The sequence below is a fragment of the Pongo pygmaeus genome, chromosome 2 (assembly GCF_028885625.2).
Source record: "Pongo pygmaeus isolate AG05252 chromosome 2, NHGRI_mPonPyg2-v2.0_pri, whole genome shotgun sequence".
Lineage (NCBI taxonomy): Eukaryota > Metazoa > Chordata > Mammalia > Primates > Hominidae > Pongo > Pongo pygmaeus.
Genome location: NC_085930.1, coordinates 152,252,548 through 152,279,194, shown reverse-complemented (window position 1 = coordinate 152,279,194; position 26,647 = coordinate 152,252,548). Strand labels below are relative to the sequence as shown.

General features: G+C 39.6%; 1 protein-coding gene across 1 annotated transcript in view; it reads left to right on the top strand.

The window, feature by feature from the left end:
- The window catches only part of SLC9A9 (solute carrier family 9 member A9), a 591,760-nt gene that overhangs the window by 260,720 nt on the left and 304,393 nt on the right, over positions 1-26,647 (top strand). The window contains exons 7-8 of the mRNA XM_054481518.2: positions 3,963-4,101; positions 8,505-8,610. Of these exons, the coding sequence (XP_054337493.1) occupies positions 3,963-4,101; positions 8,505-8,610 (245 nt within the window). The remainder of the gene's footprint in view (positions 1-3,962; positions 4,102-8,504; positions 8,611-26,647) is intronic.

The following is a 26,647-nucleotide window of genomic DNA, read 5'->3' as shown; positions in this document are numbered from 1 at the left end:
CCCCACTCCTATGGCCATTTCTCTGTGGTACCTGCCTGGTACTTTCCTTCCTGGACACCCTGTTGTTCTTATGCAAAAGTGACTAGTTCAGCCCCAGCAACCTCAGAGCTTGGTGTGCCCTGAGGGCAGTCACACCCCATTTGCCCATAGTTGTAACTGACCACTGTGTTGTTATTGTGAGACTTGTGGGAGTTCTCAGCAGAATGATGATGATGACGGTGAGGATAAATAACATTCACTGAGTATTTATTTTGAGTGTACATATAAGTACTCAAGGAATGACTATAATCCACAAGATATATCTAAGAGTTTTAAATGTATCTCATATCCTCACAACATTTCTAGGGGATAAATACTATTATTATCTCCATTTTACAGATGAGGTAACTGATTCTGAATATGCAGTAACTTGCCCAAGGCCATATAGTCAATAAGTATCAGATCTTGGGCTCAAATTAAGAGGCACAGGTGTCAGTTTCAAGATTAGATTGATACCCATAAAAGTACCCACAATGTGACTGTGCATAGTCAATGTCTGCTAAAAAATCTTGTGGGTGATGATTTGCTTCAAGAGATAATGAGCTTTTGCAAGCCTCCTTCCTTCATGCTTTTCTTTCTTTCTTCCTTTCTACTTTCCAGTTGTCCTGCACATGCATTCCATCAGCCTTTTTATACCCTGCCATGTGCAAAACAACAGGCTGTGTCCTGGGCATCCAAAGAGAAGCAAGACCGAATCCAGTCTCAGCAAAGCCAGGCAGGAAAGCAGGATTTCCTGAGAAGTTCTGAGTCTCACCTGCTAGTGGGCCAGGAGAGAGGGTGCTATTGCCCTAGTCAACATACTCTGTTCTTATGCTTGTGTACAGGAAGGTGCTGCCCATGTTCCATCCTGGGCATGAAAATGAATGTTCTAGGACCTGAACTCCTGTTGTCCTTATAGTTAGCATCACACTGTCACTCAACTATCCTGATGTGGGTTTATGTTTCCCCACAACATGAACGCCTTTTTAAAGGGAGAAACAGGAAATCTACATTGTGAACTTAGTAGCTGTGTGATCTTAGTTTCTCTGATTTTTAGTTTATGTCTTTTATGCAAAGAAAGAAAGAGAAAGGAAAGAAAGACAAAAGGAGGGAAAGAAGGAAGGGAGGGAGGGAAGGAAGGAAAGAAGGAAGGAAGAAAGGAAGGAAGGAAGGAAGGAAAGAAGGAAGGAAGGAAGGAGAGAGAAAGGGATAAGGAGAGAGAACAAAACATGCCTTGCTTACTTCACAGAGCTATTATAGGATCAAATAAAGCTATACTGTAGGCACAAGAGGACTAAATATTATGTAAACGTGAGGGCTTTATTATATTCTCACCATGGAACTTAAGGTTCTGAGTAATGCTGCCTCACCCATCTTTACCCCACCACACATGCCCACATAGGTGCAGCCATGTCTTGCAATTGCCCTGAACTCACCTGCCTCCTTGCCTTTCTTTACACTGTTTCCACTGCCTGGAATACTCTCTCCCCATCTCTGTCTGGTGACGTGCTACCTTGCTCAAATGCCACCTCCTTTATTCTAAAATAGTACCCCTTTTCTCTTTTGTACCATTAAATGTTGTGTATTTCTCACAAAATCACACTTAACACTGGGACTAGAGCTATTTGTCATTTATATCTTAGGCTTCCCTGCCGAGGTATGCTTTGCATATATCAGGTGTTTGATAAGATGTTTATTGGATCAAATCCTGCTTCCCTTCTCTATGCTCTTCCCTGCCTGCCTCCCACTTCCTATACTTACTAAATATGTCACTTGTCACATGGCAGGCACCTAGTGCATATGTCTGGGGAGCTTTAGGGCCAGCAAATTCAATGGACAATCTCCATAGGTCAAGGAGAATTAAGCCTTTCCCTTCAGTTAAGTCAAATATCACAGGAAGGGTACAAAGTTTGGTGAACAAAGTGATCATACCCTGTTGAGTGGGAAGGAAGTGAACATTTCCCAAAGTGCAGACTACAGATCAGTGGGCATACTCAGATGATTTTAGGTGACATACAGGTGAACTTTCTTTTTCTAAATTACCAATTTTTGTGTATATTAAAAAGAAATATAATTAGCACATCAAACTTATGATTTCATAGATATTCTTTAATAAAATCTCCTGAATTTGAATAAAAATGATTTAAAGAAAAACATACATAAATAACGGTACAGGGTATGGCCAAATGATGTGATGGGAGCGCTCAGAATTCCAGAAGCACCAGGCCAGGGAAACACTTCTGGAAGTTATGGAGGTGGAGAGAAGGATAAAGCCGTGCTTGTTCTATGGGTCAGATCTACTAGTGGCAACCGCAGGTTAATAGAATTACTTCTAAAGCTGTGCTACTGTGCAAAAACCTTTGTTTGAAGGGCAGAATGCAAATGGAATGCTTTCTCATCACTATTGTTTCTTCACTGGAAGGAAGAAATATGCTGGAGAATGTCAACTCAAACACATCAAGCATCACAGCCTTGGGCACCAGGTTTCCTAACAGCCAGTGGAGTTTTACACTTTTCCCAGGACTTGCAGATACAAAGGACCCAGATGTGGGTTTACTTTTCCTTTTTTCCTGCAAAGCACAACACTTTACAAAAAAGAAAAACACTTCAAAGGCAGTCCTTTTCTCGCATACATTTCAAGGCTTCATTCAAGATCCACATTCATCTTCCTTATCCAATTACAGGATCAAAGCAGAAGTGTTTGGCCTACTTTGGGGGTTTAAAGACATCCAGGGAAAAACTAAGACCATTTAAAACTACCTTCTTTGATGCCACACATCTTCCTGTAGAAGAATTGGAGTTGGTTCCCCTTGCTCTCTCTTAAGTCATCTCTGGATACCAAAAGTCAGGTCAGAGAGCTAACATGCTCTAATCATCGGCAACATAAAAGATTCAGTTACATCTCTGTAAAATCCAATCTAATCTCAGTCAATGTGTCTAGTGTACTTTTGCTCTCCACACTGCTACTTTTGGAGTTTCTTCCAAAACCCACTGCTAAACTCTTGATTTTTCCTGATTAGTTTTTAAAATCCTGTATTAAAATAAAAACTGCAAAAAAAAATCTGAAATGTCATTTCATTAGTCTCCCTAAAGCTAGTGGATCTAGCACATGTGTTCATTTTAATGCTCAATACGGAGTTCATATTTCCTAAAATAGGACAGGCCTTATCCTTCATATTCACACTCTGGGATCTGAGGCCCTGGTTTTAAAAAAAATAGCATATATGACATCTTCAATAATATTTAAATGAACAGACTGCCTATTGGTGGATTGATTTTTCTCTATGGAAATAAATCTGTTGGCAGCCGCCAGAATTGGGGTATAAAAGATGACCTCGGGCAGCTGTTGCCATTTGTTTTGGTGGGAAAATGAGGGTTTTGTCTCTCCCTGGGGGTTAATACTGTGATGTTCTAAACACCATCAATGCTCTGTTTCTGAAGGGTTACACTGGAGAGGAGGAATGCTTTGTGGTTTATGACAAGATCACGGCAGAATATTTTGTGCACACGGTGATTTGTATCACCCGTTTGTGCACAGGCCATAAAAGTGCACTTTTTATCAGGAACATTTGTGAATATATAACAGCACTGAAGACATATGGCCACTAAATAATTCACAGTTATCTATCTTCTCAGCAGATTCCTTATACACCTACCATGTTTTAATGCCTAGTTTGCTCAGAAACAATGTTCTTTATGACCCTTCCAACATAAAAATGTTTACTGACTGGCAGCAATATATGGATCCCATGGGATGGGGCTATAAGAAGCGGAAAGATTTCTGCATTCTCCAACTCTCCCCTTCTGTATCTGTTTTCCCCTAACTCTTCCAACCAGCACCCAACATTACAGGAAAAGATACCTCTCCCCAAAGTGGGTGCAAAATCCTATCTGGGCTATGAGATGAAAGTCACTAACTAACCTCCACCCTCTTCTCTTTTCAGTTCTATATCCATTTACAGTCCCAAGGAGAATCCAAATGCATTTGATGCCGCAGCATTCTTCCAGTCTGTGGGGAATTTCCTGGGAATCTTCGCTGGCTCATTTGCAATGGGGTCTGCGTATGCCATCATCACAGCACTGATATCCTTTGTCTGTATGTGGAAAGCTGGGACTGTCAAGAACAGTCAATATCCATGGAATACTTCTGATGATGGACAACCTCCAGGCCCATAAAAGGCTAGATAGTCTGGTCCAAGTTACATACGGCACCACTGGTGCCATCTTGGTTCTGAGTCATCCCTGGAGGCATAGGTTGGTACCAGTGGCAGAGGGGCCCAAGCTCTCTTCTTGCCCAAGGTCGGTTCTAATGCTATTGACACTATCTGATCCTAGGACATCAACAGCCTTAAATAAATACCACCTAGGAAAACTAGTGAACAGGGGTCATCAGGATTGGCCTTACTAGGGTCAAGAGGAAGAACTGAAGATGAAGGGTCAAGAATAAGACAATTGATTAAGGGTGATAAATTGGGTATGATCTGCCTCTTTTTCAGGCTTATTCAATCACTAGCTTATAGGGTAGCTCAAGCCAGAGGTCACTGTGGGTCTAAATAAGCATCCACAGCTACTATATAGAACCTGCAAGCAATGCTGAAATGATATGTGTGCCATACCTGAGCAATCATGTCATTTGATTCCTTTTTGTTGTTGTTAGGAAGTTGGGATGATAGGTGGAGTTTCTAGAGAATCTGAGCCAAAGAAAGAAGCTGGTCTGGTGGGCTGCTCACTTAGAACATTCAGATAGGGCAAAAGTAAGTCGGAGTAGAGGAGGAAGGCCAGAAGGCCAATGTCCAGTATAAGGGTTAGGTGGAGCCACAGAGAGGTAGAAGAGAAGAGTGGTAGAACAGAAGATCTGGGCCAAAGACCTCAGGGGAAGGAGAAGGAAGAAGTGTGACAGAGGGGTGAAGGCCCCAGGCAAAGAGAAGGCAAAATATTGGGGGCCTTTTTCTATGGGGTCTCGCCCAGACATTCACTGAACAGCTGCTAAAAAGCTTGATTCTACTGGGGGTATCTAAGAAGAGTCAGGAGATGTGTAAAACAGGGACCCGGCCCTCAGTGAGTGACGGGCTTAGAAAGGTGAGCTCTGCATTAAGACTGGGATAGAAAGTGAGTGCCAGAGCCACATCGAAGTTATCACACTGTAAACACTCAAACTGGGACGAGGCCATTGTGTCTGGAATAGTATAATACCCTTGGCCAACCTTATATTCTAGAAAATAATTTGAAAAGCAGTATTTATAAGCAGAGTGGGTTTTGGGCACAGCCTGGAAGATGGAATAGGGGCAAAGGCTGAGCAGTCGGTGATTCAGGAGGCAAAGACTAGCATTCACTAAGGTATGGCAGTGGGACCAACGTGGCATCTGGAAGACATGCCTGGGAGGACCAGAGGGCTCCAGCTAGTGAGAAATGGAGGATGAGGGGACTCAGGAGGGATGGAGTCAGCTTGTGGAGTATCTTGAAGTGGTATTTCAAAGAGTCTGAGCCTCTTTCTTTAGTCCACAATTAGCTGCCAAAGGTTTCTGCTCAGGAGAGTGACGCACTGACAGTCCTGTTTTTAAAATGTAGATGAGGAACTGGCACAAAGGATGAATCAGAGGAAGGAGACTAGAATCAAGGAAAACTGTGATGATGAACTGCGGGGGAAGCATCAGGAAGGGGACTGATATTTAGAAGGAAAAATCTCTAAGACTTAGTGATTGGCTGGCTATTGGAAATAAAGAAAAGGAGACAGTCAAAGGCTACTCCAAAGTTTCATCCTGAGAACCTTGTAAAATGGCATCTCCATTGACAGAAATAAAGTCAGTCAGAAGAGGTAGTGCTGGTTTCCAACAAAAAAAATTACCTACCCAGTACTTACGCTATGACAGGCCGCCTACGACACGTTTTCCGTGAGTGTCTCATCTAACCTTCACAATGATCCTATCACCAGATGCTATTTTTTATTGGATGTGAAGCTTAGAAAGGGTAAGCTGTTGCCCAAGGTCATGCAGCCAGCAAGTAAACCCAGAGAGTGAGAATCAAGAGGCCGAACGTGCTCTCATCACGGCTCCCTATTGCCTCTTAATTCTTAGTTGGAACTGCGTGGAGGCCAGGTGTTGTTTAGAGTAGAGTAACAGCAACAAGGATAGGAACATTTTGTGAATGTCTAGCATGTGCCAGAGCCTTTCTATGCATCTCCTCATTTGAATCAACCCTGTAAAACAAGTTATTATCCTCCTCACCTTACATCCGAGGAAACTGAGGCTCAAGGAGGATACGTAGCTCACTCTGGATCACATATCAGTAATAGTGAGCATGGTAATAATCATATCATCTAACATTCATTGAAAACGTTACTGTGTGCTAGCCATTGCCCTAAGTGTTTTACATGGATTATCAGATAAGTTTTACAAGAACCCTGGAAGGTAGATACTGTTACTATCCCAATTTTACAGCTAAGGAAACTCAGACAATTAAAGTTAAACAACTTGGCTAAGGCCAAACAACTAGGACATTTCAGGGCCAGGATTCAAACCCAGGCTTTTGGGCTCTGGAGGCTACACTGAGTGGAGAAACTAAAATCAGAATTCTTCTCTACCTGATGTGAGGGGAAGGTGTAACATATGTGAACAGGTTGATAAGAGAAGAAAAAAATTCCTGGAGATTGGAAGTCTGGCATAAGATTGCACCAGATCTGAAAGAAAGGGTGTAGAGACAGAAGAAACGGGGGCTCAATAACAGTGGTGACATCAATCGTGCAGTATTTGGTGGTCTTTAACAGGCTCTACAAACACAGGCTGTGAAGGAGATAAAATGCTTACTGTTGTCCTCCTCACCTTCGTAACTGCCTACCTATTTCATTCTGAGGCCGTCTCCTCGGGTTGTAGGCCCCTGAGCTCTGCAGGCCCAGAGCTGAACTAGTTTCTGGAGGAGATTGGAAGAAAAGAATGTAGATAGCTGATTGCTATTTTGTTACTCACCTGCCCTGAACATTCTCTTTAAAACAAACTAGAAGAGGGAATTCAGAAGAACAAACCTCACTAGAAACAAAGACTTCCCTCTAAGTAACAAAAGGGAATATTGTAAAAGGATCTCAGGGCAGCCCATTCTTTACAGCAGATAAAGAATTTCTTCCAGGTCCTTACTGATTCTATTTCCCAAAAAGATGTTTTACCAAAAAAAAAAAAAATTACTTTAGACCACAGTAGACAAGTTGCATATCAGTTGTTACATGCCAGGCACTGTTCTGAGTACTTAACATATATTAACTAGTTTATAGACCTCTGAGGTAGGTTGCATTATTATTCTCATTTTCAGATAGGAAAACTGAGGCACACAGTGGTCAAGAGATGTGTCCAAGTGAATACTGTGAATTTTAATCCAGGTAGAGTTGGCTTCCAAATGCTACACTCCCAACCATGATATTATTCTGCCTCTGTGCTTTCTAAAACTTTACAAAACATGTTTAACATACTTCAGCACTTTTTACTTACCTCATGTAGGATCAGGTATTATTCTCACTGTCAATTCACGTAGAATAGAAATGAGGCTCACAGAGGTTAATATACTGCTGAGAAATCACACAGCCAGTCACTGGCAGAGTCAAGAATCAGAATAAAATGTTCTGTTCCAGAGGTCACACTTTTGCTCCCTGCTCCCCTGCTAAACATCTCTTAATGTGAAATTTTCTTTAGATTTTGTTCTAGCCGTATAAAAATGCAACACGATCACATCTCCTTATTTGTCAGGGCATTTTGTGCCTAATATTGACACAATTGCAATGTAACACTTTCCCATCGATCACGTACTCCTAATCATCTCTCCATGATCCATTTTCTGCCCAGCTTGAATCACTACTATCCCTTTGTTCTATTTGCAATTTATAGACCATTGACCAAGTGTCATCCTTGTCAAAATGAACCATTAATAATGGTTCATTAATAATGGAACCTATAAATAACATACCTTCTCCTTATCCTACTTATACCAAGAGGGCATGGACAGCTTCCCTGTCACTGAATGTAACTTCTTCTTCTGATCCTACTTCCATCCCCAGGAGAGAAGACTCTACCAGGTGGTCTGCCCACAGACTGCACTCCCCAGGGAGCAACACTCCTTGGTACTGACATACTTGCAGCATCTCATCCCCCCACACTCTCCTTGGCTTTGTTTTTCCATGCCTGCTACACCTCTCCTGAGGGGTGCATCCCAAGGGATGAGGCTAAGCCCACAGTGGGCTGAATTTATAGTCTTAGGAAGACACCTTTTTAATCTGAACACAGGTTTGAATTTTTACAGGCATGTTCAGCCCCCGGTGAAGCATGGAACTCATGCTGGCCTTCAAAGTAGGTCCCAGTGAGAATGATGACCTTCCAGTCAGGTCTGAACATCAGTTCTTTTACTTTGCTCTAGAACTATCATCACCAGATCAGTTTTTATTCTCAGCCAAGAAGGAGATGTAGCTGTAAAAGCTGTTGTTGTTTCCCTTAACTTGTCTTCCTCACTTGACCAAATTTACCAAGCTGTGCGAGTTCCCGATGCTGGAAACCGGCCTGTTTTTCCTGCTTTCTTGGAGTGCCTTCCTGTCTGCTGAGGCTGCCGGCCTAACAGGTCAGTGCTTCATGCTGCACAGCCAACTTGATATGTGAATATGTGTGTGGCTCTGGTGTGTGCCCCTCCCTGACCTAGCAGGAGGTGAAACGAAGTCTCTCTTAAACAGTGCATGTGAATGGTTTGGGTCAGAATCAGCCTCTCTTGGGTACGCTGGAGAGAAAAAATAATAGTAATTCATCCATTTTGTACCAAACAGCTTAATGGAACATCTCCTAAATGCTTTCCTCTTTTCTCCTGGCTGGACAGGAGGCGTGTTGAAGAGACTGATTTATAGTGTGATGGATGACTTTTCAAATGGAAGTCTTCATTCAGAGTGTGAAAGGATACCCACAACTGCTTTGCAGAGAAGGGTGGTGGCTTTCAGTGGCTCTTAACAGCAGGTTTCAATGTAAGCAGGCTCTCTAGGGTAGGCACATCTCCATACACATCGGTGTTTGAGATCTTCACATATGTTCCACGGCAGGTAGGAAAACAAATAGCAAATGTGGTGGCTGTACAGTTTAATGTCTCTTACCACAGAAAGTCTATAGAGAGAGTCCTCTAAGGTGGAACAGTTGATAGAGAGGGGTCAGTTCGTTAGACTCAAGGGCTGCAGATCCTAGGATCTGGATTGAGCAATTAGGTTGCCTTTATGCAATCGTGAGGATTTGTGGTTGGGTTACTGCAACAATTGGGTGCTTTTCCATGCAGAAGAATCTCCATGGCTTCCAGCAAAATGTTAATGCTGTTTCTCTCCTCAAACCACGTTCCCTGCTTCTCCCAGGTTTCAATCCTGGATCCCTTTCTGCTCATTACATCTTAACGGACATTCGAATGGTGAGAATCCTTCCTAACTGGTAGCAAGGTATACCTCCCTCGGTGTTTGCATTTTAATAGGTGATACTTTAAGTCTAAATAATAAATAATAATAAAAGTTGACATATATTGAGGGTGTACCATGAGCCAGGTGCTGGCCAGCTGTCTTTCATAGATGATTTCATTAATCTATAGAAAGATTCAAAAGTAAAAGACTATGCCCAGTTTACTCAGCCAACAGTAAGTGATGGAGCTGGGATTTAAAATCAGGAAATTCAATTTTAGAGCCTGGGTTCTGGGGGACCACGCATTTCTACCTCAAATGAAACTCCATCTGTGAAATATCAAGCAGACCTCTAAGGGTAGGTAGGAAGGAAGTAGTTGGAGCCCCAGGCAACTGCCTGCTTCAGTTGCTCCTTGGCTGGTCTTGGCTCTCCTGTGAATGCCACGGCAAATCTTTTTAGTAACGATAACCTATTGCTTTAATCAGCTGGCCCAACTTACTGCAGAGCCACACAGTCCAAGCTATTCCCGTTGGCTTCAAGGGTGTCTGCCGCCAATACAGAAAGCCACCCACCAGTTCTTATGACACTGTAATCAAGACTACATTACTGGATTCCACCCTACCAGGTCTTTGTATCTAAATTATTTCAATACAAAGCCTGTTATTTTAGTGCATTGCCACTTTATTAAGGAGGTAGCTGGAAAGCTTATGCATTTCAGAAAAAAAAAAATAGCCATGTCCCTTCAGTGAAATAATGTAGGCAAATCATTTACATCACAGTCATTCAAAAAACATTAGTTCCCTTTCTTCCACATTCTGTATTCTATTCAACTTTAACTTATAAAATGATCTAAGTAATATTAATAATAAGAAAAGATATTTGACCTTCTAGAAAGGTAAGGAAGTATCTTAACTCACCTAATATTTTTTAATCTACTGTTGGATGTTATAATAAACACACACACACACACACACACACCATTGCCTAAGAATTGTCAATTTGTGTAAAAATTGTCTATTTCCTTGTCCATTTCAGCAAGATCTTCTTCTATCAACTACTTTAAAGGCTAAGATCCATAGGAAACTGAACAAATTGCTAGTTTGCTTGATCGTTGCTCTTTCACACCCTTTCAACCTGATATCCTTACTGAGCTGCCATACAGACCACCTTCTAAGGAGCCAGTATCATGGGATGGGTGAATATGGGTGTGAACCTCAGTAACAGAAAGATCCAAGTGTCCACGGCTGTACCCAGGGGCAGACTCACCCCAGAGTAGTACACTAGATTTAGGCAAAGTGCCTAACAGCCATTCGCTACAAACCAAATTCTAGGTGTGAGCATTTTCTATTGCCAAAGACCAAGACTGCTTAGTCCAAATTACTTATGTGTTTGTTTGTTTATTATTTAATCCTTGCCTATTTCCAAATTGGATTTGTAACAACTCATAACATAAGCCATGCACATCACAGGACCATTTAGTTGAGGGTAAACACTCAAATGCTCTGGGACAGAATTTTTCTGCAAAATTAGGCAGCTGTTCATTGCTGTGGTTTGGCAATAAATATAGCTCTGAGCTTTCTGGCAGTCAAAGCCAAAAGGGGAACATGATGAGTTAGGAATAATACAGCATTATTTTTTTTTAAAAGTCATGCTTATTAAAGTGGGCAAACTTTATTTTTCATACTAAAATTTTAGGGGAATTTATCACATGCATCTGTATATAAGGGCCTTTGAACACCAGAATGGACAGTGTATTTAATAATAATTTTAGGGAAGATGGAGGTTCATTTTTCATATGGTCATTTCTCATATCAACTTTCAATAAAACCTGAGGGTGTGGCATCAAATTATAATTCTCTAATTATTTCCATGTAATAATAAAATCATTTTAGTTCTAATGCACAGGTAAACTAATATGATACAAATCTAAAAATCTAGAAAACTTAAAAAAAAGATTTCTGAATGAATAGACAACAATGAATATAGTAAACTAAAATGGAAAGAGCTATTAAATAGTTTATGAGTAACTATGGAGGTAACCAGCAATCGTGGAGCCTTGTGTGGGTTCACTAACAACCGTTAATGTAGCTCCTAGAGATGGTATTAACATGGAATGATTTCTCAGCAGAATTTCCCGGGCCCTGACCTTTCAAAGTGGGCCCTCAAGAACATCCATCTAGTGAGCAGGGCTCTCAGCCACCTACCCATACGTCACCCCTTTTATTGGTTTCAGAAATTGGAATTTCACATACAATTCTATTTGAAAAAAATGTTCTGCTACTTTAAACAAAGCACATCTGTTTTTAAATATATTTTATTTTTTTCATACACCCAAGGTAATCCATACTCACTGTAGAAAATTTAGAAAATGCAGGTTTACAGAAGGAAATAAATTTAGAATCACTTATATTCTTATTGCATGTTAATAACAATTGTTAATATTTGGCTGTGTCAAGCTAACTATATATATATAATTATACACACACATATACACTTAAATATGTGTACCTAAATATACTCGTGCATGCGTATATGTATATATTTCTTAAGTAACTTGCTTTTTTCATTCAACAATTTATAATGACAAAAATGCCATGAATGGAGCATTAAAAAATTTATAGTGAATGTTTTTCAAAACATTAAATACTCCATCATATGAACTTGCCATAATTTATTGTAACAACCTTTTGATTATTTACAGGTTTTAATATTCTTATTATTACTGCAATGATAATCTGTATAGCTAGAGATATAAATTTTTATTTATATAACTGCCTGAAAATAAAATGTCTGGTTTAATAAAAAGACTAAAATTTAAATTTTTGGAGAAATTTGTCCAAATTGTCTTTTAGAAAATTTGTATCCCCTTGCACTCCCACCAGCAATCTGAAAGCAAGCTCATTCACTCACGTCTTCACCACCCCAAATCTTATTAATCACTGCTCATTTGATAATCAAGTTCCATTTTCTTCTGGTTTACATTTATTATACTTTTATGAAGGAAAAGCTCTTTTAATTACATGTCATTGGCTGTTTGTATTTCTTCTTTGGTGAGCTACCAGTTTATGCCCTTTGTTACTTTTTTGTTGTTGTTACTGCTTTCCTGTTGAGATGCTTATCTTTGTCACATTGTAGTTTAGTTACTCTTTATCTATGGAGAAAATTGGCTAGGACCAATGACTCATTCCTATAATCCCAGCACTTTGGGAGGCTAAGCAGGGAGGATTGCTTGGGCCCAAGAGTTACAGACCAGACTGGACAACATAGTGAGACTCTGTCTCTACAAAAAAAAAAAATTATCTGGTCATGGTGGCACACACTGTGGCCCTAGCTACCAGGGAGGCTGAGGCAGGAGGATTGCTTGAGCCCAGGAGTTCAAGACTGCAGTGAGCTATCACACGACTGCATTCTAGCCTGGGCAACAAAGAGATACCCTGTCTCCAAAAAAAAAAAAACAATAAAAGAAAACTAACCTTTTGACTCTCATATAGGCCATAAATATTCTCCAATTTGTGCTTGTACCTTTTAACTATGTTCTTTTTTGTTCGTTTGGGTAAGGGAAAGGGGTTGGCGTAGGCATCTTCAAGTTTTTTGTGGTTAATTGTATTGCCTCCTTAGAAAGCCCAAGTGATGATATGTCCACAAACTTAGCAGCCTAAAAAATAAGAAAAAACAAAAAATATATAGAAAACCCAAGTGTTTCTTAATGATAGTGTATAATTTCTTTTAAAAGTTGTTTGATTTTGTTTTTGCGTCAGAAACCAACTGGAATTTGTTTTGATATGAGGTGTGGGGTATAGTAGCGATTTGATTTTCTTCCCAGATGATAAGTCACTTGTCCTAACACCCATCAACTTTTGCCTATTTAAAGTGTCTATGTATGTGCACATACATGTATGTGTATGTGTATCTGTATGTTCTGGGCTTTCCATTGTTCCACCGAATGTTTGATATTCACTGTGTCAATTATTTCAGCTTCATGGTTTATTTTAATATCTAGTAGGTCAATCTTTCACTCCTCTTCCCCATATTCAAAAGTTCCTTTGCTATACCCGTGTATTTATTATTCCTGATGGACTTGAAAATGACAGGTTCCAAACAGAAAATAATTTTGGAATTATAATTGGGGTACATTAAATTTTTAGATTAATTTGAAGAAAAATGGCATTTTTATAACATCAAGTCTTCCCACCCAGGAATATGTTATGACTCTCCATTTATTTGAGTCTTATTTTATGGCTCTCAGTAAATTTTTACAGTTGTCTTCACATTAGACCTACAAATTTCTTGTTAAGTATCTTTTTAGCAGCTACTTTATATTTTGGGGTGCTACAGTAAGTGGGAACTTCTTTCTTTATAGTTTCTAACTGGTTATTGTTTGTATATGTGCATCTAGATTGCACTGCACTATTTGATTTATTCTCTGTAGCTCTAAAGTACAAAATTAGAGCTGATGTAGAATTAGGATTAATGGGCAGAAGTTAGACTGTCAAGTTCAGGAGGGCTTTGTCAGCACCAAAAGAATGTCTGAAGCATTGTAGGCACAAAATAAATATCGTTTGAGCAGTGGAATGAATAATTTTCACTCACAGAAGAAAAAAGTTCCAAAACTTGAATAACAGATCACTTTATAAGGTAGCGAGTGTTCTGTGCCCAATAATATTCCTACAGATTTTACACAGCCACTGGTCCAAATATTTCACAGCAGAACCATACATCGAGTAAATGATATCTCATAAATTGCATTAATCTGTAACCTTATTTTCCCAATTATTAAGTTAAAAAATTAAGACATATAGGCATGAAAGGAAGAGCTCTGTCTAGAGGAATGTGGTGGACATGTGTTGGTTCTGGCTGCCCCACACACATTCTCACTTCCACTGGTAATAGCATTCTGATGTTTCTTAGGAAACTACCCCCGACTCCAATGGATAACATCTTCTAATCAACATGTCCCACCCTCCCCTGACAAAGAGAATTAGGACATCTGAAGTTAGGTCAACTAGACACTCTACCCCTGGTATGTAAAACTTTAGGAGGGAGAGAGGAGGATGTATAACTGCTGGCACCTGCTCAATAGCAGAGCCCTATTGAGAACCTCTATTTATTTATTCCTGCCACCAGATCCCCGGAGCAGCCATGATGCCTCCTTTCTAAGAGCTATCACACTTACTTCCAATAAATTCCTTTCTGATTATGCTAGCCAGAGTCTGTTTTTATTACTTGCAAACAAAGAAATCTAAATGGCACAAAGGAAGGAATAGTCCATGAGGTATTTCAACAAAAGAAATTGTATAACTTTGTGACAGATCAGAAGGGAAAAGAGTCTCAAAGACAGCACAGCCTCTAGGCTAGGATACTTGGGACCATCTTATGCCAGGTGCATACTGATAAACAAACAAAAAGAATCAAGCTTTTAAAGACAGTTTGCAGTGTTCATTATCCTTTTCAATTCAGCTTCTTATCAGATTCATCATGAACACTTCAGTGTAAGCAGCTTGCTCATTAACACATCGCCTGCATTCACTTTCAGTTGTTACTAATTTGATGATGATCATTTGATTTATTTTGAACATCTTTTACTTCAAGGGCCACATTTGCAGCCACCTCATCTCGGTCTCTTGGAAACTGCACCTGCCAATGTTCAATAGTCACATAGAAGAACTTGGTTTTATGGAAACAAGTGGCTTTTAGACATGCAAATGAAGGCTGGTGTTTCTATTACCCAGAAATCTGAATCTCTGCTGCTTGAAATATACAAGTACATTGAGAAAACATTTATTTGGGAAGATTGGGCAGAATATAAAATGCAAGTGAGAAGTCTTTATAGAGGATGAGAGTATGTACAGAGAAATGGACATTAGGGACTTCTCACAAATCCAGAGAGCATAGAAAGAAGAGAACATATATGGATGTGTCTGCCCTACTTACAAAATCAGCCACCGAGGCATGTGTGTCTGGTTTCTGGATCTTCAGCTGACTTGCTAAAGGATTGGAATAAGTCATTCTATTAATTGGCATCTCTATTTTCCTTACTGCTAAAGTCAAAGGAATTTATTACTTTGTATTAGAAGGACATTGTACACATACAGAATGTGGCTTTTGGGTAAATACATGACCCTAAGGAATTCTCTCCATGAGGTACCTGGTATACATGACTACCTAATTTTGGATCAGGTAGAATTTTTCTTGTGCAGAGTCCTGTTTTCTAAAAGTCATTGGGTTACTGAGCCATTATTTTAAAATGAATATTGAAAATACTTCAGCAGTATTATTTATAGCATAATCTCTAATGGAATTGAATTCTGTCATAGAAGCTGCTTTCCAGTTTATAAAGATAACTGAAAAGCACAGCTGGACAGGTTGTTTGAAAATTCATTTTTATAATCTGTTTCCCAGCTGAGACTTTGGGGGTCAGGTTTTCACCAGAAGCAAACTTTCAGAGACTGTCATTAAACACCCAAAGAGTAAGATTTCTAATGGCAACTATGACACCATGTCTAATGATTTCCCTGCTTCCAGGCATTGCTCTAATAAAGGCAGCTTCCATTTTTAGATTCCTAGGGCAATTTTATGTTCATTGGAGGCAGAGAAGGGGGAAGAGGGCCACTGGCATATCTCATTTTCTCATACAGAAAGTTAAACAGTATAGAACACTATTTACTCAGCTTAGAATGACTTCCATTTAAGAAAACAGGCATCCAGAAATATGAAGAAAAAGAAGTCCTGATTATTAAGTAATGGGGCTGGGCTTTCTAGTCTGATTCTAGAGAGTAAATGACTCAAAAAAAAATGAAAGTGTAGAAAGTTAAAAACAAGTAACACTCTGGCCTATTCATTAAGGAATTGACCGAGATGTCTGAAAGAAAGAAGTGCTCAGCACATGCAAGTTGTGTTTACAACACAAACAGTTCAATCATCTCAATCCCTTCCCCTGAGCCTGTTCTCCTATTGGTCTCAAATCACAAGGGCCTAATTACATTGCCATGATAGGAAAAGCTGCACTTGGAACCCAGGTGCTATGTATTTGTCAAGTCAGTTCTTGAAAGGCTTTTGTAGAGTAAGCAGTGAGGGAAAAGGGGAACTTAAGAAAGTCTATTTTGCAATAAATAAGGAGGAGAGATTTCCAAATGAAATGACTATTACTGGACATGTTGAGATTTCACTTGTCTGAGTAAGTAAGTTGGCTTATTACTTTTCATCTCATCATTTCTCACTTGGGCAAAAATTGTTTTCAAACTCTTAAGGCTTTTAGCTCAGAGGTGAATGTGTTCCATTTGGCTTGCCACTGATGCACTGCATGACTGGATGGGAAATGTATTTCTGGAGCTCAGTAAATAAAACAAATCTCCAGGAGGGGACTTAGTTTGAATTGTTTCTCAAAACAAATCTGGCCAGTTTTAGCTTCCAAATACATGTTATTAGCCAACATCTCTTACCTTAAAACTGGTTTGCTTTCATATTGACAGAACCAGGTGAATCCAACTTAACTAACAATTCACCAACAAATGAGGTGAAGTGAGTGTTTTCCAAGCTGGGAAAAAAAAAAAAAAAAAACCCTGAGGCTCAAAATATTAGGCGTTCAAGCTGCAGAAACAGTGCCTACAATTCTCAAGGGGATTAGTTAACCAGCACACTGAACCAAAGGCAAACATGCAATGATGCCATCTCAGTAAACACAGGTGTAAAGTATGTCTTCTCGCATAATAACTCATTAACTCACACCTGCACTTCCTTGAACCAAATAGCTCTTCATTTCAATATTCAAACAACCTGCACACTTAGCTAAAGCAGTGGACAAATTTACCCCTCCTTTCTTCATTGTAAATGTTTTCAGTCATTATTTAACAACTCTTCATGGTGCCAGGAGTCATAGAGAAAAAGGTAAAATTCTTTCCCAAGAACCCATATTCTGAACAGGCATGTAGAAAATTGTCAGAAGATGGCACAAATAACATGTGGATGAAGAAGAAAAAGGCGTCAAGGATAATTCCCGGGTTTTTTATGTCTGTTGGGTCAGTGGTTGATTTCACCAAAATGGAGAATACAAGTGAGTGAATACATGCAGCCAAAAGGAAACACAATAATCAGTTCATTCCAGGACCTTCAGAATTCCACACAAGGGTAGAATATTCACATGGAAAAGTACAGTGGGCAACTGGCCTGGACATCTGGGGTGAGATTGCTGATCACAGATTTAGGCGACATTGATGTAAATGTGTTAGCTGACTCCAAGGAAATGGGAACTAGAAAGACACCAGGGTAAGGAGGGTAAGCCTAGTGAACACCAAAACTTGAGGTGCCATGCCAGGGATCTAAGCAAAATAGGTCTTTCCTTCTTCTCCAGACCTCAAGATAATTTGCATAAGTACTCATTACTATGTTATGAAGAATTTACATAGAGGATATTTTTAAACAAAAATTTCTAAACCTGGCAACATAGATTTGAAGTAACACTTAAGTGCATATCTATATACTCAGCATTGGAGGAATCAGAAATAAGAACATAGATTCATGCTGTTTTCTATATTGATGTTCTCATATTCCACAGATGTATTATTAATCTGCCAACTATGGAGTTGCCAAATATGATGAACTAGATGGTAATTGTACTCTTTGGAAAGTTGGATACTTTCATATTTCCTGAAGGAGTTTTCCATTTTGTTAAGTCTTTGACTTCTCAGTTCCAGGTTCACTTTCAGTGGTTGTAGAAAACCTGTCAGAAATGTCTCTTTTTACTAGATCAAAAATAAATAAAAGTGTGGCATGGAAAAATAACCCATCAACCTCTTAAACCCCTCAGAGGACCATCTGAGTGCAAGACACATTTTTTTTTCTTTCTTATTCATTCTCTTTCTGTGTTCTGGTGATATAATCAATATTCCTGTCCAAAAAGGCAGTATTCTGTAGGCTTAGAAACTCTTCAAGTCTGCATTTAATGTCAAGGTAAAGCATGCTTCATGTGACAGACACTTATTTTCTACTTCTGTATATGACGGCTTCATCAACTTTTAATGAGAAAAGAATTCTGGAGTAATGTTATCAGAAGCAGAGGCTGTAGGTGACATACTCTTGAATAAGAAAATTTAAATATTAGAAGACAACGGACCCTGCCAGGAATAAATTCATATAAACATTTATTCGTATGTAAGAATTAGGATTAATCTCCTTGTGTTCTCTTTTCAAAGCACATAAACGTTTTTTGAAGTAGAAGTTCATTCCTTTGACAGATGTGTATTTGAGTACCTGACATGTGCTGGACACTGCTATGGGTCAGCGATAAGACAGCAGGTCAGGAAGCTAGCTCTTGAGGAGATAGAGGTCAAGAGGGAGACACTGGGTAATCTAGTTGACAGGAAGTCAAGTGAAGCTGTTAAACCCCATGCAATTCTTCAATCCCAAGTATGCAGACCTTGAAGCAAAGTAAAAACTGAACCATTTATATTACAGACATTTATAATTGGAAGGTGCTTAGAGGTCATCTAGAGCAATGCTTGCCAGAGTTTCTTGACCCTTATTGGCAACAGATAGATTTATTATGTAACATATGCTTATATATTAATTTTCATTTTTTTGCCCACGAGGGTAATTATATTACGTTAGAATATACAAAAGTGCTAATTAAAATGACGATGATCTTACGTTTTCTTCCCCCTTCCTTGGATTGTCTTATATACCCCTATTTGAAAACCACCAAACAGACTACCTGCCTCAATTTAGTGAGGAGAAAGCAATGGATGAGGCAAAGCATTTAAATTGCATCAGTCATCAAACTAGCAAAGTGTCTGAACTATGACCAGATAGATCCTATGTCTTCTGACTCCCAGCATTGCGCATTTTTTCTTACATAATTTACAACCACACATTGAAGTTTGATCATATCAACAAGTAAATAGACATAGTGTATTTAGTAGCACTAATGCTTTCTGAGAGGGTCCAGAAGTGGAAGTCATGGAGAACAGTATAAATGGTACTGTGTTAAACAAAAGGACTTAATTGTTCTCTGAAAATTGATCTCTCTGGAAATAATTTACTTGCCAGCAGAATCTTTATTTTTCCCCAAGAATCATAGATCTCCTCATGCTGTTTCCTAAATTTCTTTGCTTGCCAATTAACTTGAATTTAACCGTGTGCCTCTTTGTGGTTTTTCAAAACAGTTCTTTTAGATACTATCAAAAAGTGTTGTTCTAGTTCTTATCCAAAATTGTGTAAATGAGTTCCTGCAGTCAATCCTTTGGGCTCTTGCCCACCACTGAAATCTCACTGTACAAACACTGAAAGGCAGTGTTGTGCACAAACATGAGTCAGATGCTCTTATCATTATTTTTTGTAGGCCACCTCCTGATTTCTTCCAGAGTCCCTTATTTATTTTAGGTCCCAGATATTTTTGAGCATGACCCACTCCACATGGACCCAGATGTATGTAGTTGAGTCCATTCATCATTGCTGCAGGGCCTCATATGTCCAATTTAAATCTAAGATCTTGGACATGTAAAGTAAGAGTTGCATTTAAGGATTGCTTGTTTTTCCAGCGGAGATGGAAACAGAATGATCAGATTTTATTTTTATTGGGAAAGAAAATGAAGAAATACTTTGCCAGCCGAGGGTAGACATACTAGCTATTTTATATTTCTAATTTTATGTACACTAGGCCTAACAAAACATGCAAGATAAATACCTTAGTGCTTATAATAAATAGTTTGACAATTAAGCATAGAGTTTATTAGTTGTTTCTCCTATTAAGTTTTGTATTCAAAAAATTTTTAAATTAATTCATGTGTATTTATTCCCTATCTATAATGGATTAAAGTCCAAGTGTGCTGGTAAAGTGCATGTTTCTCAGATATGCCCCGCAATCACCTGCCTCTCTCCCTTTGCTCTTACTGAAGTCCCTACCCGTGAACCTGCACTCCCAAATTTTTCTCATCTTTCAAGACCCAAATGCCTCTGCCACTTTCAGGAAAACATTCCTCATCCCTGTCCCAGCTTTTCTAGCCTTAAAGAAATTACTCCCTTTGAGAATTCCTTTGTTATCACCCACTATTCTACCAGTTTTAGATGTCTTTGTATATATCTTATCTCTGTTAGGAGACATCAAGCTGCTTGAGGCCTAGGCCTGCTTTATTCATTCTTGTGTTCCTCATACCCATGGTCAGTGCTTTGCTCAGTATAGGATCTCAATAGATAACTAGCAATTGAGTGAATAAATAGCAGATACCAAACTCACTCATGTAAGTCTGGTAGCTTAATTGTGACATTACTGAGAATTGTCTAAGTTTAGATTACTAGGAATAGCAAGCACATATCCACCCGCTTTCCTTGATGCAGGAGTTAAAGGTGAAGAGAAGACAACAAAGGTGAAAAAGGGCATAGAATGTGCAAAGCATGTACTGTCTCCCAGTCACTTGTTAAATAGGAAATGTTGCTGTGTTTATCCCCGAAATGAGTTTCTCCAAGTTATTCCTTCTTGTCTTCTTCCTTTCATCTCCTAATATTTATGGCAAAACCTTATGTTTACTTAAGAGTATTGAGTTTGTAAAGCATTTTAATATCCATCATATTGCATTATACTAAAAACAGACCATGAGACAGGTAGCCACTAGCCAGATGAGAAAATGAAGTCTCAGTAGGGTGAAGCTATTGGCCAGCATCACCCGTGTTATGCCTGTAACCATGGCCAGAGAATGGCAGCCTGGGAAGCATCGAGGCCCAAGATACCACAGGGGCTGAGAGGCATGGACCCTACTCTTATCGTGCAGCTCTTTATTTTAGTGGCCAAGTCCTATTTTTCATATATTCTTTTTGGCTACTTTTTCATTTTTCTTTGTTAAGTTTTTTCTGCTTACGTTGGGTCTATTTTTATGTCCCTTGTCCAGTTTCTTGAGGTAAATGGTCTACTTATTTTCAATCTTTTTGTCCTAATAAAATGCACATAAGACTATCAATTTTCCACTAAATAATTATTTGGTTTTTATCCCATTGGTTTTGATAGGGTATGTGGTATAAACTTATTGTTATCCTGTTTCTAAATAATCTAAAATTTCACATTTGATTTCACCTTCAAGTCAATTTATTTACTTATTTATTTTTAGATGGAGTTTCACTCTTATTGCCCAGGCTGGAGTACAATGGCACAATCTCAGCTCACTGCAACTTGCACCTCCTGGGTTCAAACAATTCTCCTGCCTCAACCTCCCAAGTAGCTGGGATTACAGGCGCACACCACCACGCCCGGCTAATTTTTGTATTTTTAGTAGAGACAGGGTTTTGCCATTTTGACCAAGCTGGTCTCGAACTCCTGACCTCAGGTGATCAGCCTGCCTCAGCCTCCCAAAGTGCTGGGATTACAGGCGTGAGCCACTGTGTTTGGTCTCAACTCAAATTTTAATTAGAAAAATGCATTTGAAAGTCTCCAGTGGATACATTTATTTAGCCTATGCTTTTTTGTTAATTTTCAGTCTTATAACATTGTGATAAAAAATATGACAGCCTTATAACATTGTGATCAAAAGATGTGATTTATTTGTTTCCTTTTTTTTGAAGGAAAAAGTTTTATTCAACTTTTTGGTGGTAAAGTATATTATCAATTTTATTTTATGTAATTTTTTCATATTCCAATATTGTTGGGATGAAAAGGAAATAAAGTAAAGTAAAAAAATTTTAAAACCTCTCAGATTTTCTTGATAATAATTACTCTGTGAAACTAAAATGACTTCACAGAACCATGTCAATTCTGGAAAGCTAGGAAAAGAAAACCAAAGAATAAAACACAAAAATATAATTTTAAAACATTTTTTTGAAGTTAGCAAAAGATATTTATAAGCCAAAACAAGGGGTAACAAAAATTGTGCTACTCCTTTGAAGATGTCTTATAATTGTTCCAAAATGCTAAGAGGTCAAGAATAAGGGAAAAATATCTTTTGGGGACATACAAGTTCAGAGCCAACTCTTAGCAAGGGTGAGTTGATACCTCGACCCAGACCGTTAGGGAGAGACTTGCTCCTCAAAGTGTGGTCCAAGGACCAGCATCATGGACATCCCCTAATAGTATAAAAATGCAGAATTGGGGGCTCTACCCCAAACCTACTGAAGGAGAATCTGCATTTTAACAAGTTCCCCAGGTGATTTGCTGATTCAGATGTACATTAATATTCATGGAACACTGGACAGAGTCCTGAAATCATTGCCTTGTGGATTCTTGGGCCACAGTTGCACTTCCAGGTGCGGTCAAGTAGCTTCTGATATGTGGAGAGGACAGTGATATAAGCTGTAAATTAAGCAATGCCTGGGAGTAACAAGAACAGGCAAGGCAAAGTGGTAAGAAACAGCAGTAAGAGAGAAGGAGAGAGGGAGTGGGTTCCTTTGTGGGGTGAACTGCCTCTGTCACTTGGGCAAAGTCATCAGAAGTCACTATTTTCAATGCCCTTTGATCTGAAGGTTTGTGTTCTAGAGATTTAAAAACATCCTTTTCTACATAGAGAAGACTTTTGGAGTTTCTCTTTAAACCTCATAGCTTATTTGAAAAAAATAAGTTCTTATGAGTAGAAGATATATATTTTTAAATTTTACTTTAGAAGACTTGTTTGAAATTGAAACAATTTTGAAAGGCTATAAGTTTATCTTGTCTTCACTTATTGAGAAAATTGGCCTCTATTCAAAATGCCTAAAGGTTTCATTTGGAACCAGTGTTATTTCCTTGACCTTAAAAAAAAAAAAAAGACTGAATTGAAGGGTTCATCCTGGTGGATTAATGAAGTAATACGTAGGAAAATGACAGGCCTTCAGAATTGGAGGAAATCCAGACTTTAAGAAAAGAATCCTTTCTACAACAATGCTGGCAGATAATCTTTCAGCTCAAACATATGATGGGAACTTCTTACACGTTGAGGTAGCTACTTAACCATAGGATAGTGCTTGTGTTTTGGAAGGATTATGGGATTGGGAATTGGAAGACATAAATCCAAGTCTGGGCTATGCCTCATTAATAGTTCTAGGTCTAACATATTTCTCTCTCCAAACCACTTGTTCCAATATAAAGGCTGTGTATTATCCATCCTCACACTGCTATGAAGAAATACCCAAGACTGGGTAATTTGTAAAGAGAAGAGATGTAATTGACTCACAGTTCCACATGGCTGGGGAGGCCTCAGGAAACTTACAATCACACGGGAAGGCACCTCTTCTCAGGGCGGCAGGAGAGAGAAAGAGTGCAAGAAGAGGAAATACCTGAATCTTATAAAATCATCAGATCTAGTGAGAACTCACTATCATGAGGACAGCATGGGGAAAACTGTCCCTGTGATCCAATTACTTCCCACCAGGACCCTCCCGTGACACATGGAGATTATGGGAACTATAATTCAAGATTAGATTTGGGTGGGGACACAGCCAAACCATAACATTCTGCCCCTGCCCCCCCTCCCAAATCTCATGTTCTCACATTTCAAAACACAATCATGCCCTTCCAACAGTCCCCCAAAGTCTTAACTTATTCCAGCATTAACCCAAAAGTCCAAGTCCAAAGTTTCATCTGAGACAAGGCAAGTCCCTTCTGCCTATGAGCTTGTAAAATCAAAAGCAAGTTAGTTACTTCTGAGATACAATGAGGGTACAGGCATTGCATTCCAAATAGGAGAAATTGGCCAAAACAAAGGAGGTACAGGCCCCATGCAACTCTAAAATCCATTACGTCAGTCATTAAACCTTGAAATTCCAAAATGATCTCCTTTGACTCCACATTTCACATCCAGGTCATGCTGATGTAAGACTTGGGCTCCCACAGCCTTAGGCAGTTCTGACCCTGTGGCTTTGTAGGGTACAACCCTGTCTCAGCTGCTTTCATGGGCTGGTATTGAGTGTCTGTTGCTTTTCCAGGTGCACAGTGCAAGCTGTCAGTGGATCTACCATTCTGGGGTCTAGAGGACAGTGGTCGTCTTCCCACAGCTCCACTAGGGAGTGCCCTAGTGGAGACTGTGTGGGTTCCAATTCAACATTTTCCTTCCATACTACCCTAGCAGAGGTTCTCCATGAGGGCTCCACCACTGTAGCAAACTTCTGCCTGTACATCCAGGCATTTCCATACATCCTCTGAAATCTAGGCAGAGGTTCCCAAATCTCAATTATTAACTTCTGTATACCCACAGGCTCCACACCATGTAGAAGCTGGAGCTAAAGCAGTTGGGACACAGGGCACCATGTCCTGAGGCTGCACATAGCAGGGGGGCCCTAGGCCAGGCCCATGAAACCATTTTTTTCTCCTAGGCCTCCAGGCCTGTGATGGGAGGGGCTGCTGTAAAGGTGTCTGACATGCCCTGGAGACATTTTCCCCATTGTTTTGGTGATTAACATTTGGTTCTCATTACTTATGTAAATTTTTGCAGTGGTCTTGAATTTCTCCCCAGAAAATGGTTTTATTTTTTTCTATTGCATTGTCAGGCTGCAAATTTTCCAGTGTTTTCTGCTTTGAGTTCTCTTGAATGCTTTGCTGCTTAGAAATTTCTTCCACCAGATACCCTAAATTATCTCTCTCAAGTTCAAATTTCCACAGATCTCTAGGGCAGGGGCAAAAATGCCACCAATCTCTTTGCTAAAGCATAGCAAGAGTCACCATTGCTCCAGTTCCCAACAAGTTCCTCATCTGAGACCAACTCAGCCTGGACTTCATTGTCCATATCACTACAGCATTTTAGTCAAAGCCATTCAACAAGTCTCTAGGAAATTCCATACTTTCCCATATCTTCCTGTCTTCTGAGTCCCCCAAGTCTCTAGGAAGTTCTGAACTTTCCCACATTTTCCTGTCTTCTTTTGAGCCCTCCAAACTGTTCCAACCTCTGCCTGTTACCCACTTCCAAAGTTGCGTTGACATTTTTGGATATCCTTATAGCAACACCCCACCCCACTCGGTGCCAATTTACTGTATTCGTCCCTTCTCACATTGCTATGAAGAAATACCGGAGACTGGGTAATTTATAAAGAAGAGGTTTAATTGACTCACAGTTCTGCATGGCTGAGGAGGCTTCAGGAAACTTACAATTCTGGTGGAAGGCACATCTTCACAGGCTGGCAAGAGAGAGAATGAGTGCAAGCAGGGGAAATGCCAGACACATATAAAACCATCAGATCTAGTGAGAACTCACTCACTATCATGAGAACAGCATGGGGGAAACCACCCCCATGCTCCAATCACTTCCCACTGGGTTCCTCCCCTGACACATGGGGATTATGAGAACCACAATTCAAGATGAGATGTGAGTGGGGACACAGCCAAACCATATAATCACATCACTTTTTAAAAATACCAGTTCCAACCATAGGTACGATTGAAAAGAGGATGAGACCCAGTTCTCTTGGGCTTGGCACAGGGTCTTGCCTGCCCCTAGTGTTCCTCATTGTCTCAGTTATGACAGGGAAGATATGAGTTGGATTTTATTTTCAAATGGAAAACTGTGGTTTCCAAGAACCATCAAAGTTTAGAAAGAGAAGATACCCACAAGAGAATATCAACGAGGATTGACTCAGAAAAAAAGAAAACAATCTGACTATTGACAGAATTTAATTCAGGAAATTGGGTAGAGAGTTGGTAGAGATCGCAAAAGGTACAAAGTGTGCACAAAGGTAACAGAGAGGTAATACTTACAGGAAGCAAATGTGAACCCTAGGAGTAGAAGCAGTAAAGGGAAATGAATCTAGAAGCTCCTAAGAGGGAACCACTGGGCTAGGATCCAGAATTCTAAGGACACTGCCTGGCTGCCCTCTCTGAGGTGTGTCATTGCTGAGATGAAGCTAGAAGGAAGAGCAGGTAAATAGGAAGGAGCAAGCCCTTCTCTCCTCCACTGGATTCTAGTCACCTTCTGGCACTTCATACTGGCAGGATCCAACAGCACTGGCAAGGAAAGCATGGTTTGTAGCGCCCCAGTGCCAGGATCACAGAGCCAGTAATGATGGGTGGGTTTGGAGCTGAGACACTAGTTTGATGACTTAGGCACAAAAAGCACTTCTTGGTCCCTTGAGGGTCCCCCTCACCCTCTTTCTTACACACAAGAATCTGAGGTTCATAGAATTTAAGAGAACTATCTAGGACCTCACATAACAGTAGCACAATTAGGGCTCACAGGCATGAGTATATAAAAACATAGTGATAATTAAAATGTTCTTTCATAAGGTAGAACACAGTCAACTTTGAATTTGTTTCTGTGGTGGAGAATTGTATAGATAATAGATGTATTTAGATGAGA